This window comes from Anoplolepis gracilipes, chromosome 10 (genome assembly GCF_047496725.1).
Source record: "Anoplolepis gracilipes chromosome 10, ASM4749672v1, whole genome shotgun sequence".
NCBI lineage: Eukaryota > Metazoa > Arthropoda > Insecta > Hymenoptera > Formicidae > Anoplolepis > Anoplolepis gracilipes.
Window position 1 is genome coordinate 2,634,909 of NC_132979.1, and position 14,219 is coordinate 2,649,127.

At 41.2% G+C, this 14,219-nt stretch overlaps 2 protein-coding genes across 5 annotated transcripts in view; one reads left to right on the forward strand and one right to left on the reverse strand.

The window, feature by feature from the left end:
- The window catches only part of LOC140670080 (serine protease inhibitor dipetalogastin), a 50,247-nt gene extending 37,114 nt beyond the window's left edge, over positions 1-13,133 (forward strand). For 3 of the 4 annotated variants that reach the window (XM_072900548.1, XM_072900544.1, XM_072900546.1), the window contains 8 exons: positions 7,022-7,138; positions 7,927-8,236; positions 8,561-8,704; positions 9,153-9,317; positions 9,466-9,630; positions 9,808-9,930; positions 10,380-10,556; positions 11,841-13,133. In XM_072900548.1, the coding sequence (XP_072756649.1) occupies positions 7,114-7,138; positions 7,927-8,236; positions 8,561-8,704; positions 9,153-9,317; positions 9,466-9,630; positions 9,808-9,930; positions 10,380-10,556; positions 11,841-12,072 (1,341 nt within the window). In that variant the 5' untranslated portion in view covers positions 7,022-7,113 and the 3' untranslated portion in view covers positions 12,073-13,133. Of the gene's footprint in view, positions 1-5,741; positions 5,762-7,021; positions 7,139-7,926; positions 8,237-8,560; positions 8,705-9,152; positions 9,318-9,465; positions 9,631-9,807; positions 9,931-10,379; positions 10,557-11,840 lie in introns of those variants that run through there. The other variant, XM_072900547.1, reaches the window with a different exon arrangement.
- LOC140670071 (apoptosis-resistant E3 ubiquitin protein ligase 1) overlaps positions 1-13,918 on the reverse strand; it is a 66,650-nt gene extending 52,732 nt beyond the window's left edge. The window contains exon 1 of the mRNA XM_072900524.1: positions 13,290-13,918. The gene's annotated coding sequence lies outside the window, so the exon portion shown is untranslated. The remainder of the gene's footprint in view (positions 1-13,289) is intronic.
- Positions 13,919-14,219: the final 301 nt, after the last annotated feature.

Here is a 14,219-nt window from a genome sequence, read left to right on the forward strand (position 1 = left end):
GCAGGACACCCGTTCCTTTATCCTTGCACGCGAGTGTCCAGTCGGCCGTGTCCTGCGATTTAATTAGTTTTTTGTCATGCTTTGAAATACGATAGCGATTCGTATACAGTTATAACAGATCACGGCAAACCGGTACTGCCGCCGATCAATGTGTATTTGTGACCGCCCGTTTCTATCTCGAAAATTCTATTGGTCGGAAAGCCGCGGCATTTTTTTAACTCGCTTCAAATTGCATTGTCATTTTACGATATAATGTAACCAAAACTCACATTGTTGATTTAACGATTAATTAATAATAATACCTAATTTATAAATCTAGTGAGAAGTGACAAAAAAGACAAGAGTTTTTTATTCTTTACACACTTTGATCATAATTGCAATACAATGTAATTTTCTTAAATGCATTATTAGAAAATAATAATTATATGTACGCATAATCAGCCATATTTAATTTTACGTGCGAAATAAAAGGCGTATTAGAAGTTGGAGAAAAGAAATAATTGAGAAATATTACGGAAATGATCCAGAGCCAGTCGCTCAAGCAAAAGTTTCGATACTTGGCCGTATTGTAGATCAACATCACTATCCTTATCGCAAATCTTAACGCTCGATATATATATATATATATATATATATATATATATATATATATATATATATATGTATATATATATATATATGTATATATATTTCAAAGCCTTCGAGGAATCGATGCCTTCGATCTGCCTCTGTTAAAAGCGATGCAGCTCATCTCGTCACGTGCCGCGAAGTATCGATAAATCATTCGAGCGCTGCCACATGCCATCGGCATTTCGAGCAATCTAACTTTAAGACCTCCTTAAAGGTTGATTTCTACGAATCGCGTGAGAGGGACAATACCGAGAGATCGTTTCGCCGAGATATCGGAGAAATGCCGATCGTAAAAATCCGAGTGCTCGATCTCCCGAACGGGCCGACACCGAAATGCGTTTTCATCGATCACCTTTAATTGCGAGACCTATATAAAGTGGATCATCGCACAGGATGTGTTTTCATCTCGATAAATCCAACCTGACGGATGGATTTCTACACATAAACAAGCTCAATTTATCTGCCTTGCACTCTAGATCAATATACGTTATAGTTATCCGAGAAATCCCAAGAGATTTCTATATAACTCGAAATGATTGAAATTAAAAATTTGCATTTTTAATAAAAAGTTTACGCGCGTAAACTTTTCGAGTCTTTTGATTTCCTTCTCGAAATATGGGGGTAGCATAATTTCGTCCGCAATTACGTCATTCCCCGATTGCGATGAGACGAGATCGAAGGCTCGTTAATGCAACACACCGTACGCGGACGTGTTACGGGACAATGCTATGAGGAAGACGAGATTGTTTCGCGGCGATAAAGAGGCCGGGGCCCGGACGGGATGATTGGGTCCGACCCAATATGTTTGCGCAACTCCCGAGAGCGCAAACTCCCCGTGATTTTGACGCTATCGACTGCAAATGATTTACAGGACGCCATCGCGCGGAACGGACGTTATTGGACGTTTGGAGAGCGCGTAATTACGCCAAGACACATGGGACGATCGGCACGATCCGGGATCGTAGCCGGAAGTACGACGATGCGACTCTAACAATAAGTCGCATCGTAGTCTCCAGATTGATCGCGCAGACGTCGATACCGGTGATGCAGGTGGTCTCATTACTGACAAAAGTTCCAATTAAGCGATAGATGAGAGCGCACGGATTATAAGCAGAATTACATACTGTAATAATGGAAAAGAACGGAACTGTACTGTATAGATATAATATCGAAAAAACCAAAAAACATTTGTATATTATTTTTCAAACACATTTATTTTCTTACGTCACGGCCGACCTGTGATTCTTCAATTAGCTTTATACTTTGGTGACGTATTTCTAAATTCATGTTATTTATGTACAACAAAGTACTATGAAATTCGCTAGAACGTAAAGTAGGACGGTATAAATGTCCACAAGCGCCTCACTATCGAGATTTATGTGTGACACGGTTATTTATATGTATATTACGAGACTATATAATGTCTACATTTATGAGAAACTGTCGTTTGCACGCTTTATACGCAACTGTATCCGCACGTGTTAGGTTATCGTTAACTGATATTATCGTAAACCGGTTATTATAACTGATATACTATCGCGAGCATCATCGAATCACCGTACGATCGACTAAGATTGTTTTATCGTCGCGAGAGTAAATAAAGTCGTAGGAAGGCTGATGCGATAATTGATGGAGATATATACTATGTTGGAAAATTGCGTTTTATTGCGTGTAAAATATTTTTTATCTCTTTTCTTAAATACGAATAGAATGGATTTGAAACGAAAATTAACGTATATAAAGAACAGATATTGAAAATAATGGAAAGGCAATCTCTTATTTCTCCGAATGTGGGTATTCAAATTTCAAATACATTGATCTCACGCGAAAACGAAAGAGAAAACAATCCACGCGTTTTGTACTTGATCTTAACGGATTTATGGGCGTTTTGCAGACAGTGCGCTTTGACATTCGAGAAACAACGTCATCGATCAACGTAATAGCATGTGAAAAGCCTGTACGTATCAGCATTTCGTATCGTATTCCACGACGATAGCGTCGAGCAATTGAATAATTTATACCTAGAGCGTTTTACTCCCCGCGCATGTATAAAGTAACCGCAAGGAGCGATCCGTTGCGCCGCAAGGAACTTTCTCGCATCGGGCAGTAACAGAGATTGCAAGCTAACGCGCCTGCCGAGTGGACAGCGCAACGTTAAGAATTACTTAACAAGATAGCGTAGGGATAATTTCGACTATGCGATGCACGTTGCACGTCGGAAGGGAACGTTTAACCGGACGATTATCTTGTCACGTCGGTTGTTTAATAATCGTAAAGCCTCGACTCGTTCGATGCAGCGAAGAGAGAGAGAGAGAGAGAGAGAGAGAGAGAGAGAGAGAGAGGAGTTGATTTCTCTCCGTCCGATGGATTTAACTTCCTCTCGAAATGGCCTCGCCATCGGCCATCGGCCATCGGGTTAACGGTACGGACGGGGCACGCCTTGTGTAAGAGAGACTGCGTTGCCGGAAAAATGTTCAAATCTATTTAGCCGAGGCCGTTCGGTTTGCCGAGAGAGAGAGAGAGAGAGAGAGAGAGAGAGAGAGAGAGCAACAAGTGCTTCCTCTAATTTGTCACGCGTCTTAACGAGCATTCGTTGCCGGGGAGAGAGGAATCGTGAGAGAGGAAGCTAAACATCCTACTACACACATAACTCCGGCACGAGCCCGATTCACGCGCCAACGCACACTCGCACACGCGTATCGCGCCGACTTGTAAGCCCCGCGTAATATGCGCGATCGTTCCACCATCAATTACCAGCACAACCGGCGTGGTGGTTCCCTCCTCTCTCGCGCAAGGGTTTCACTTCTATTTCTGGTTTTCGCGACGCGACCTAACGGCGAGGATGAGGTTTATCCATCACGCGCGCGCGAGACAACCGATTTTCCCCGAGTCGTCCGTCTCCAAGTGAAAAGAGAGGATTTGACGAGAAAGACAAATAAATGACAAGGAGAAAGAGGAGCGGGAGGGAGAAAGTAACCCCGTATCGCCTAATGCCTAGTGACATCCTGCTGTCTCTTTTTCTCCTGTTCGCTGGGAAACGGCGAGAGAAAGACAAACGAAAGACACACGACGGCATCGATACTTTTATATTTACATATGCGTATCGTGACAATCGTTTCGGTTCGTTAAACCCATCTTTATTTCTTATTAGCAGCCATGTGTAAGATCTTTATCGATCTCGGTGGCGATTCTACACCCCGACGATTCTACGCCCTTCTTCGGGCTCTCTCGTTTCGAGGACAAAAATCCGCAGAGCAGCATCCAACATCGCGACGACCGCCGCATCCTTGCTACGGTTCACCGACCCGCATACGCCTTCCTCTCTCGTCTCCTCCCGTTTCCTCCTCCTCCTTCTCCTTTTTCCTTCCCTACCCGGGCGCATTCATTGTGCATCGTACACCGCGTGCATGCACGCGCGCGCGACCCGCAGTTTCTACCGACGTATATAATTCGATCTGCATTGTTCGCCAATCGTCGATCGCCGCTCGCCACTCGCCGCTTACCCCAGACGTCGCTTATTGGCATAATTGATTCATTTAATCATGCTCGGGGAGGAAGGGACGAGATAACCACTTGCGTCCAATCGTCTGCGAACGGACTACCGATCGAATCTTTCAACGCGAAAAGGGACATTACGTCGTTTCCTACTAAATATGACGTGCGAATTTAATTATTATATAAATGCATAAATTGTTTCATTTTTATTTATTTTTTGCATAATATTATGGGAAATAATGTAAGTTTCTTATATATAGCGTTAATTTGCGATTGATATCAAAATCAATTATCGTACGTTAAAAGACGAGCAAAATTTATGAAATTATCTGCTAATTAATTGAAATGGTTCCCGCGTATTAACCTATTTTTGTAATTTCGTCTGCAAACGCGAACCGCTACAGTGATCAATTAGCATATTAAACTAATATGCAAAATAATGTAATAGCGTCAACGAAATAATTGCTGAAATGCAATTTGCATTACTTGGTTATAGTTGGCTAGTTGAAATTAATTACCTCGAATAATTGTTCCCGATGATAAAGTAATCCTATTTTAAAAAATTTAACCCATTTTCTTTGCGAAAGATTACTTCTTCCGGTTAACAATTATCGTAAGCAGAAGGGGTAAATAATGCAAAATTTAATCGCCTATGTAAATCACGAGCGATTCACAGGCGATTCACAGGCAATTATCGTTTCACATACAGAGTACACGAGGAACGTAACGTCGTTTTAAGTTCATTACGCGTGCGAAATACCCCACGATGCAAGAGTCCGCTCCTTTTCGATTATTATTCCGTTGCGCGTTCACATGCCGGAAATGATGAAGGGAGGTAAGCGCGGTGCATCGGGAGCGACGTAATTAAAAAGACGAATGATCGATAGGTAGAACGGGTTACAGGGCAGAACGAGGCGCGATATATTCTGCACAATCGGAAAAAACAATCATAGTGTAACACTTTTAATTTTTTTCACAGACCGAATCTCTTCATTCCCGACCAATTCAATTTAGATATCGCGCGTTGATGAATATATACGGCGACGCGAGTCATTAAACTGCGTCGGCTAATCGATGAATCGCAATCAACGTGACTGCTTCAACAAACCTGCTTCGTCCGCGTAACGTGCCGATTTCTCACGAAATGTAAGGAATTTTGTTTTCAACCGACTATCGTGCGTTCGATCGAAAATAACAGCGAATAAAAAATTGGTTCGTTCTCCTCTCGTTCGGTTATAAGTTTTCCTTCTTAAATATATAATCGGTTACGTTTCTTTTTTATGCGGGCAACGGGATGCCGATATATTTACCGGTCGCTCCAACCGCAATTTGCAAATGATAAAAATAACGCATTAATTCGCTCGTATAAGACGCGTCTCTCCGATGCGTTTCCCCGATATCCCACCGAAACGTACGAATGGCGACCGTGCCCTCCGACACCCGTTTGCCATCCTTAACTGTACATACAGTCCGATTTTATAATTTGTTATATATTATATACGATCCGGTATGGAACGAGCGCCGTAAATCCCGTGTGCTGTTGACCCGACGCGCGCTGGACCGAGACCAGCGGCTGCGGCTCGCGGACCCGCACGGACAGCAGATATTCTCCAACGGTCAACCGGAAGTAATTAAGGTTTCGACAGAGAATCTCTCCTTGCGGATAAACGCTACATGGCATGGCCAAAAAGAGCGACGGCGAGAGAGACCTCGTTGGGAAATTAACGTTACGTCGCTCTTCGTCTCCTACCGTCTCTCTCTCTCTCTCTCTCTCTCTCTCTCTCTTTCTCTTACATCTTAAATATCACCTCAATATGGCCTTTGCGTATCTCAGTGTCTGTGCAAAATACCCCGTTAACGATTAAATATACCGCTTCGCATCCTTCACTTTACTATAAAATATCGCGAGAGGTACGCCACGTATCCTAGTGATGTGTAGGCAGCAACCCTCTACTTCTCGTAAATCGTTCGCGATCGTGCGAGTAATATCCCGGCTTTCGACAACTTCCGCGCGACCTTAAGGATTACATCTGTCTGTAAAAGCTATCGGCAAGTCGATCGGGAAATATTTTCGGCGCATCGCGTCGCGAAAAGCTATGTAATAATCCACGCGATATAAATAATCCTCGAGATTATGTTTGATGCAACTTTGTTAGTCTAAGTATATATCTCGCACCGCGTAATGCATTTCATACGAAACCTCACGTCGTGATTAGCTCGCCGCGTGATTCTCTACCCGATCGATCTTATCGGGTATATTAAACGTTTCCGCGATAGCCGGGCGCGGCGATCTTCTCTTTCGCGAGCCTGTTCAATTATTTAATCGACTTCCTATATTCAATGGACAGCAATATCCTGGGATATTTTAGCGATCATTTTGCCAAAAGAGATCCCGCGCCGAGAGATAACTCGGTTATAATTCCGTATCGTGATTAAAAACCGCGCGAGCGTGCGCGTATGACTCACTTCCTCTACTTTCCAGGTAGATTTATTTTTTTTTTTTTTCCCGCTAACTTTACTTCCTCCTCTATATATCGTGCGTATTATATATACATATGCTAAAGTAATATTATTGCAATTATGTCATTACAATAATAGGTGCTCGTAACAAAACGAAGCGACTAACAGTAAACGTTATTACACCTCTTTCTTTCTCTTTTAACCAGAGTACCGTTGACGTTCAAACTTCACTTTTCTAACAGTACTCGGGCCAGTAGAACGCATCTGTTTATAATAAATGCAGAAAAAAATATTAAATTTATTAAAGAAATAATATACGATACAACATCATTACCGTAGCGAAGGCAACACCGTTGCCTTCGATTACAATTATCGCGCTTTTACGTGAATTATTGTTAACACGCTTATTAATTCAATCGTTAATCTTGATGCGCAGATTACGCATCCGGTGCGTGTCCCAGAGTATGTCCACCGAGCGGCGAACCCGTTTGCGGCAGCGACGGTATCATATACGCGTCGCAGTGTGAAATGCGGAAGAAGATGTGTGGAAAAGGTAAGGTGCTTTTAATTATAATAGCTGTAATAATTATTACACATACGTACACTGTATATACATGTGCTCCAGTTTCTTCGCGTCGCGAGATTACAATTTTTTCTTATTTTCTTTTCTATTTTAAGAGAGAGAGAGACGTCTGTCGTGAACATATATCACAACTCTGTATGATTTCGTTATCCCGTTTTGTTTTATATATTATTAACCGACCGTAAAAGAATAGTACGCGAATCCATTAGTGGCGGTTAGTATCGAGAGGTATATGTAACCGCGAGACGGGCGCGCTTTTCAATTACAATCACGGAAATAACGCGACCTTCATTTCGCCGATCTTACGCGAGATTGCTGTGCTTGGCGGCGCGGACAGTCATGATAAAGAGTATAGGTACGTACTCGTGTTGTATTCCCTTTTCCACTTTGCGATAGCAACGGTCAATGGTAACGAGGATCCGTTTCTTTCGTAAAATAGATGACGGCGATAAATTATATACATCCTTGCGCAAAACGAATCGCGATCTCCTAGAGCGTCGAAACGAACTATTTGCGCGTTAGAGCACCGGGTGATTTGTTCGTTCGAACGAGAGAAAGATTCCGTATATATATATATATATATATATATATATATATATATATATATGTCTGTAAAAATATATATATATATATATATATATATATATATATATATATATATACACACGTATACACGAAGATCTCGTTTCGCGCTTGATGACCGCGCGAAATCTATCTACGTATCTCATTATTTTGCCGTCGCCGTGTCGCTCATTTAGGCGTTACCGTGGTCACGGACAAGACGGCTTGCCTGAGGTCATCCGGTAGCAAGTGCGAGCACCGCTGTCCGGGCGATCAAGATCCGGTGTGCGGCACCGATGGGCGTACCTACTTGAACAAGTGCATGCTCAGGGTGGAGATATGCCGGGTCGGGATCGAGCTGTCTCACCTCGGGCCGTGCAACAATATTTCGGCCCACAGGGAGAATTGTCCGGTCTCGTGCGATTACGCGCCGCTCGACGGACCGGTTTGCGGAAGCGACGGAAACGTCTACAAGTCCACGTGTCAGATGAAGCTGCTCACTTGCGGGTACGTCAAAGGGTCAATTTTCGATTGAGAGTGATTTTTTTTTTTTTTTTTTTTTTTCTCCCGCCGTAAGATTAAATTATTCATTAACGTCTGATTATATTCATATCTCTTTTTATATTTTTTATATATGTATATATAAAAAAAAAAAATTGCTGATATCTCACACAAATGTGGTAATTCAATTGTAGACATCGTTTTTACTGCTGTCTAGTTTCATAAAATGTAATACACGTAACTATCCTGCGGCGCGCGCGAGAAGGAGTTTATTCTAACATAAAACTAGTCCCTGGCCGCAAAGCGATTTTGACTTTTTCCCGTTCGCAGGCAAGGCGTCGTGCGTACGAATAAGAAGCACTGCCAGACCACAAGACACTGTCGTGAATCGTGCTGGCGTGGTGCCAAGCCTGCCTGCGGTAGCGACGGCATTTTGTACTCGAACACCTGCAAAATGCGGGCGAAGAACTGCGGGTAAGTCTGCGAATCTGACATGTATAATCTATGACTTGGATCGTCCTCGCGGGACCCTTTCTCTCTAGCAAAAATCTCGCGGGATCTCGTAACCCTACACGCACATTCTACGCACTTGATCGTTCAAGAATCGTTCTTCCCCCCCCCCCCTCCTCTCCCCCATTTGCTTCGTTATAAACCCCCTTGTGTAATTTCAAGAGGCACTCGAGCTGCCTCGCCCCCTTCCTTTTTCCCTTCACCGAGATTTCTCTCTAAATATTATACGTACGATTTGTTTTATTCAACGTTTCTCGATATTTGAATTTTCTCTTCAATAGTAGCTGAGAATTTGATAATTTTATAACGTTTTGTCGATGCGATATTTGATATCGAAATTTTATTAATTTAGATTACAAAAATTTCGTCGAGCTCTGTTTACGCGCGATGCTTATCGAACTGTGCATTCCAGCAAACACGTTTTCGAAGTGCCGATGTCATTCTGCGTATCTCGGGAACGAACGTCCGGAAGCAGCGCGTGTCCCTTGGATTGCAAAAACGAAGCGGAAATATCGGTGTGCGGATCGGATGGGAACGTATACAGGAACGAATGTGAGATGCAAATGCTAAACTGTGGGTGCGTATTTATCAACAGCGCTGTTTTTCTTCACCTAACAATAAGTAAAAATTGCCCGTGCTTTTTTTTCGAGTAAAGTAATCGATCGTCGGTCGTCGGTCGTCGGTCGTCGGTCACGAATCTTTAACAAAGTGTTAATAATCGACAGGCATGCCAGAAGAAAGATAACGGTAGTTGACTTTGAGAAGTGTCGATCTCGGCTAACGAAATGCATGAAGCAACAGCTGAGATGCGGAAGCGAGGTGGATCCGGTTTGCGGTAGCGATGCAAATACTTATCCAAATCAGTGCCATTTGAACGTAGCGGTTTGTTTGTAAGTTGTCTTTAGCTCTCAGAGATAATGATTTGCTTTTCATATTTGAAATATTATCAAGCTGTGACAATCTTTCCAACGTAGTCGTTTATAGGATAATTTTCTACTCATTACGAATGTGCGAGTACCTAACCGTAGGCAAACTAACTTTTCTCCATATTTCTCCATGTGTCTTAGAAAGGGTATCCAATTGGCTCACGTTGGTGAGTGCACGACCTTGAAGGAGACCGAACAGTGCCCCGAAGATTGCGCCGAAGTACCCGAGGAACCAGTTTGTGGAAGCGACGGCAACGTTTATCGGTGATTAACAACGTTATTCGGATTCCAGAACGTCCGCCGCCCAAGATTTTAGGGACGCGTGTACGACACAAAGCGGCCGTTCATTAGAGACCGACAAAAGCCCTCGGACCCTTTTCAAAGCTTACTCTTCTATTCTGCTCTCTGATTCGAGCGTATAAAATTCGAGCAAAATATGTTGTCATCAATTTAAATTATACGGCTTTTCATATATAAAAATAAAATGCCCAACGAAATTCGCGGGTAAAATTCTTTCCGATTATTCCGAGTGCAATAAAATATTTTTCAAATATTTCAATGGCTTGGAGTGTAAAATTCTTTCGAGATTAAACGACTCGAGCTGAATGTAATAATAAAAAGAATAATCGTTAAAGGATTAAATAGCGGCTGGATCCCTCAAAGTTTACGTGTTTACTGATGCGTCACGTGTGCATTCTCCTATGCATTTATAGGTCCCTTTGCCATCTGCAACGCGAAACTTGCGGCCAGAGGGTGGTTCAAGTTCCGGCACAACATTGTCGCACCACCGCGCTCTGCAATCAGATCTGCAGCGGGGAACGTCAGTTTGTTTGCGGCTCCGATAATAAGCTATATCGCAACGAATGCGAGATGAAGAGGGACAATTGCGGGTAAGTCGTCTAACCGCGAAGCACTATTTGCACGTTATACTTCAGCTTTTGTTCCATAAGTGTAGAATTATGAGTGAGTTCTTTAATATTCTTTAATCAATTAACCCTTGATTCTCGAGAAATGTACGTAATTACACAGGGAACCCGATTTATTAATAATATTTTATATAAAATAAAATTAAAAAATAATATTTATATAAAAATATTGTCTTGAAAGAAAAATACATTTAATTAAAATACATTTTTTAGATTAATTTAAAATTTTACAAATTGCGAATAAAATTGCAAGATAAACACTTTAATTTAATTTTCTTTTTAAATATTACTTTAATCGTATCTTTTTCATTGTTCCAGAAAAAAAAAATTATCTCAATAATTTTGTAACTGTATTTTAATTTTAAACCGAGCTTCAAACATACAATTTTCATTCTTATTTTATACACTGTAAAAATACTGCAATATAATAATTTCATTACTTTGCTAGAAGTAGTTCGCTGGAAGGCTAATTATTAACGTTCAAATTAAATTATTTCTATTTATTTAAAAAAGTGTAGAGAGAGCGGCGCATTTCGTGTCGCGCATGTAATTTCATTGACCGCAATAGTACTTTTTCCCCCGAGATATGCATAATACTTTCCTTCTATAGACTTTCATTACGACGGTCGCACGTTGAAATACATTTCTGAGGAAAGGAAAAGATCACCTAAGAAACTCCGAGAAACGGTTAATTCGAGTTACAGTATCGCGTGTGATGAAAGACCGTTTACGATTCAACTAGAGAATCATTCCATTACTTTTTCTTTATGAAAATAATAAACTATCAGAGAGTCATGCCGTTGTACGTATACCAGCAGGATGTTCTCGTACCCGTTGTTCAAATACGCGAGAGGAAAGTATCCTACTTCGCGAACGTGAATTGGACACAATCGCCATGCAATTTCGAAAGTAGAAATTATTGACGCCTTCGCGCGACCTATTTCCTCAAAGAAGTCATTTTCTATTTTCGATTGCTTTCTAACGCGCCCATTTCCAATGCATGCAACGCTCGTCAAATGTCAAATAAAAAAATTAATACTAAGAAATTAAATATTTGCATTTTGTGACATAAGTACTAATCTATGTAAAATAGTTAAACTCACGAATCTTGTAATTGCTTTTAACGAGTAAAGTGAGTTTAACTCAAATTTATCAATTAAGCTTCATTTTTATCAATTTAGTTCTAATTTAATAAAATTTTAATATCTTAAGTGGCAAGAAAAAAAATGAGCTTTATTTTCTCTCTAGGAAACACGTGTACGTAGTGCCTATGAAAAGATGCGTCCAGGGTTTCCTGTTTCGCGGCTGCCAAAAGATCTGTCCGCCTTATTACGATCCCGTTTGCGGCACTGACGGCATGACGTACAGCAACGAGTGCTTCTTGGAGATCGAGAACTGTCGTAGCAGGAGTATCGTCACGAAAAAGTACCACGGAGTGTGCGGTCAGCCGACGGAGGAGCCGAAAAATTATCTCTATTAAAATCGACCGAGTTGACACGGCTCGACAGACACGAGAGAGAGAGAGAGAGAGAGAGAGAGAGAGAGAGAGAGAGAGAGAGAGAGAGAGAGAAAAGTGAGAAAACTCGCTCGACGAGATTTGAATGTATCTTTTGATAAAATCGGCAAACGACAATTGCTGCAGTACATTCATTTATCATGTGTCGTCTCGAAATATTTAATAATCATTCGGTTTCAAATTCGATAAATTTCGATCGAGTATTCGCGTTCGATTATTCGAGTCTATCATTCGCGACGCCATCCAGACATACAAGCGCGATGCGATAGAGAAATAATTTACGTGAACTCGGATATTCGATTCTGAACGATCCGAAATGCGTTATTTTTAATTTCCACAATGGAAAGCGCGTTCGAGAAAAAAATAAGTATCTTGCCAGTCGCAGTCCGGATTGTTGTCATATTGTTACTACTGTTTCTACGATAATATTCGTCGCGATTGCCGATTCTCCTTCTCGGATAATATCAGATATTAAAATTATGGTTCGTAAATCGCTATTGTATGTTAAAGTTAATGAAGATAATCGTCCAGAGATTATACATATATATCTTTTTAAAAAATTATTATTTTTTAACCGGGAAAGAAAAGGGGATCGCGATATAGTCCTTTTGATATACTTCGCATATACTTGACGCGATATAGATTCATTATTATTTATTATAGCATTAATCATTGCATATGCGTTTTTTTGACGCAATTTTTCATTTTCTTTCTTTTTCCACAATTACGCCCGTCGTTTTAATTATGGCTATTAATGTATCGACACGGTGTGTTGCTAGAGCATTCTTATTCTAGGGGAATATTGTGCTATTACATCTTCTTCCGATATGTGTGATGTGTGTTCATTTATTACATTACTATTTTATTATATCTCATTGCAATTTTAATTTATTATCGAGCATGCGAGAATCATTTTTCTGTGTATTGACACTAACTTTGTATACGCTTCCAATGTCAATAAATCATATATGTATATTTTAAGATATAAAAGAGCTGTGTGTATAAAATAATTATATACACGTAATAATATCAGAAATATCACACGTTATTCATTTCTATCTATTTTTTACAATGATTTTTTAAAAATCTGACAGAGCGCATCGTCATGATATATTATGACAGCTGTGCGTTTCTGTGTGCGTAAATGTGTGTATGCAAATTCAAAAAACGAATTTACTTACCAACTGGGTACATCGGCGCTGCGACACAGCTGCTCGACCGGCGCCAACTTCTGATCGTTGTCCGACGATTCACTTTCCCGAACACTCGCACTCGCGAATACCAACATTGAGGAAAGTACTGTCAACGAGCGCGAATTAACGCAATATTAATTAACACGACGATCGCTCGATACGACACTTTGTCCGACACTTCCGGCATTCACTCGCGGGCGCGATACATTTTAGGCGAGAACAAAATACGAGAAAAGCACACCACGCGATCACCTCGACCTTGACCGACTGACTGACGCGACGCGACTCGACGCGAAATAATGGCTGACCGTTTCGTCGATAACTTCAGGCGCCTGACTTCACGCGGATAAGGTATCGACGCAGGTCCTCGCGACTTTACGTTAGTAATATACCGACGCCTTCCTCCGTAGAAACACGTTCAAATTCGAGGAACGCAATATTTATCCTCAGTTACTTAATTTCGGTATTAATTTAGCAATACGTTTAACGATGCTTCGCGAATTGCACGGAACGCGAAAAATGCGTAGTGCGACCTGTGCGGGCTGTGCGACGTCTCCTTCACCTTTCACTGATGACGTACGGCGAAACAACATGGCCGACCGCTTGGTGGATGACGTATGTACAAGGTACAAGCTGCGACCTCATGCGGATAATGTATCGACGCGTTTCGCCGTGGCTTTACCGACCCTTTTCCTTCCGCTGATTGTGAGACACGTTGAGATATCATATAGTATTTTAGCGATGCAAATTGCGCGGAATTAATGTTATCGTTATCGTTATCGTTATCTTAATTGTGTGAGCTATATAATAAGACAGCGTAACACAGTGTCCACTAGTGTGAGAGAGAACATATATATATCAGTGTGTCTCACTCACACTATAGTGGACACTGTGTTACACAGTCTTATTGTTATTCCC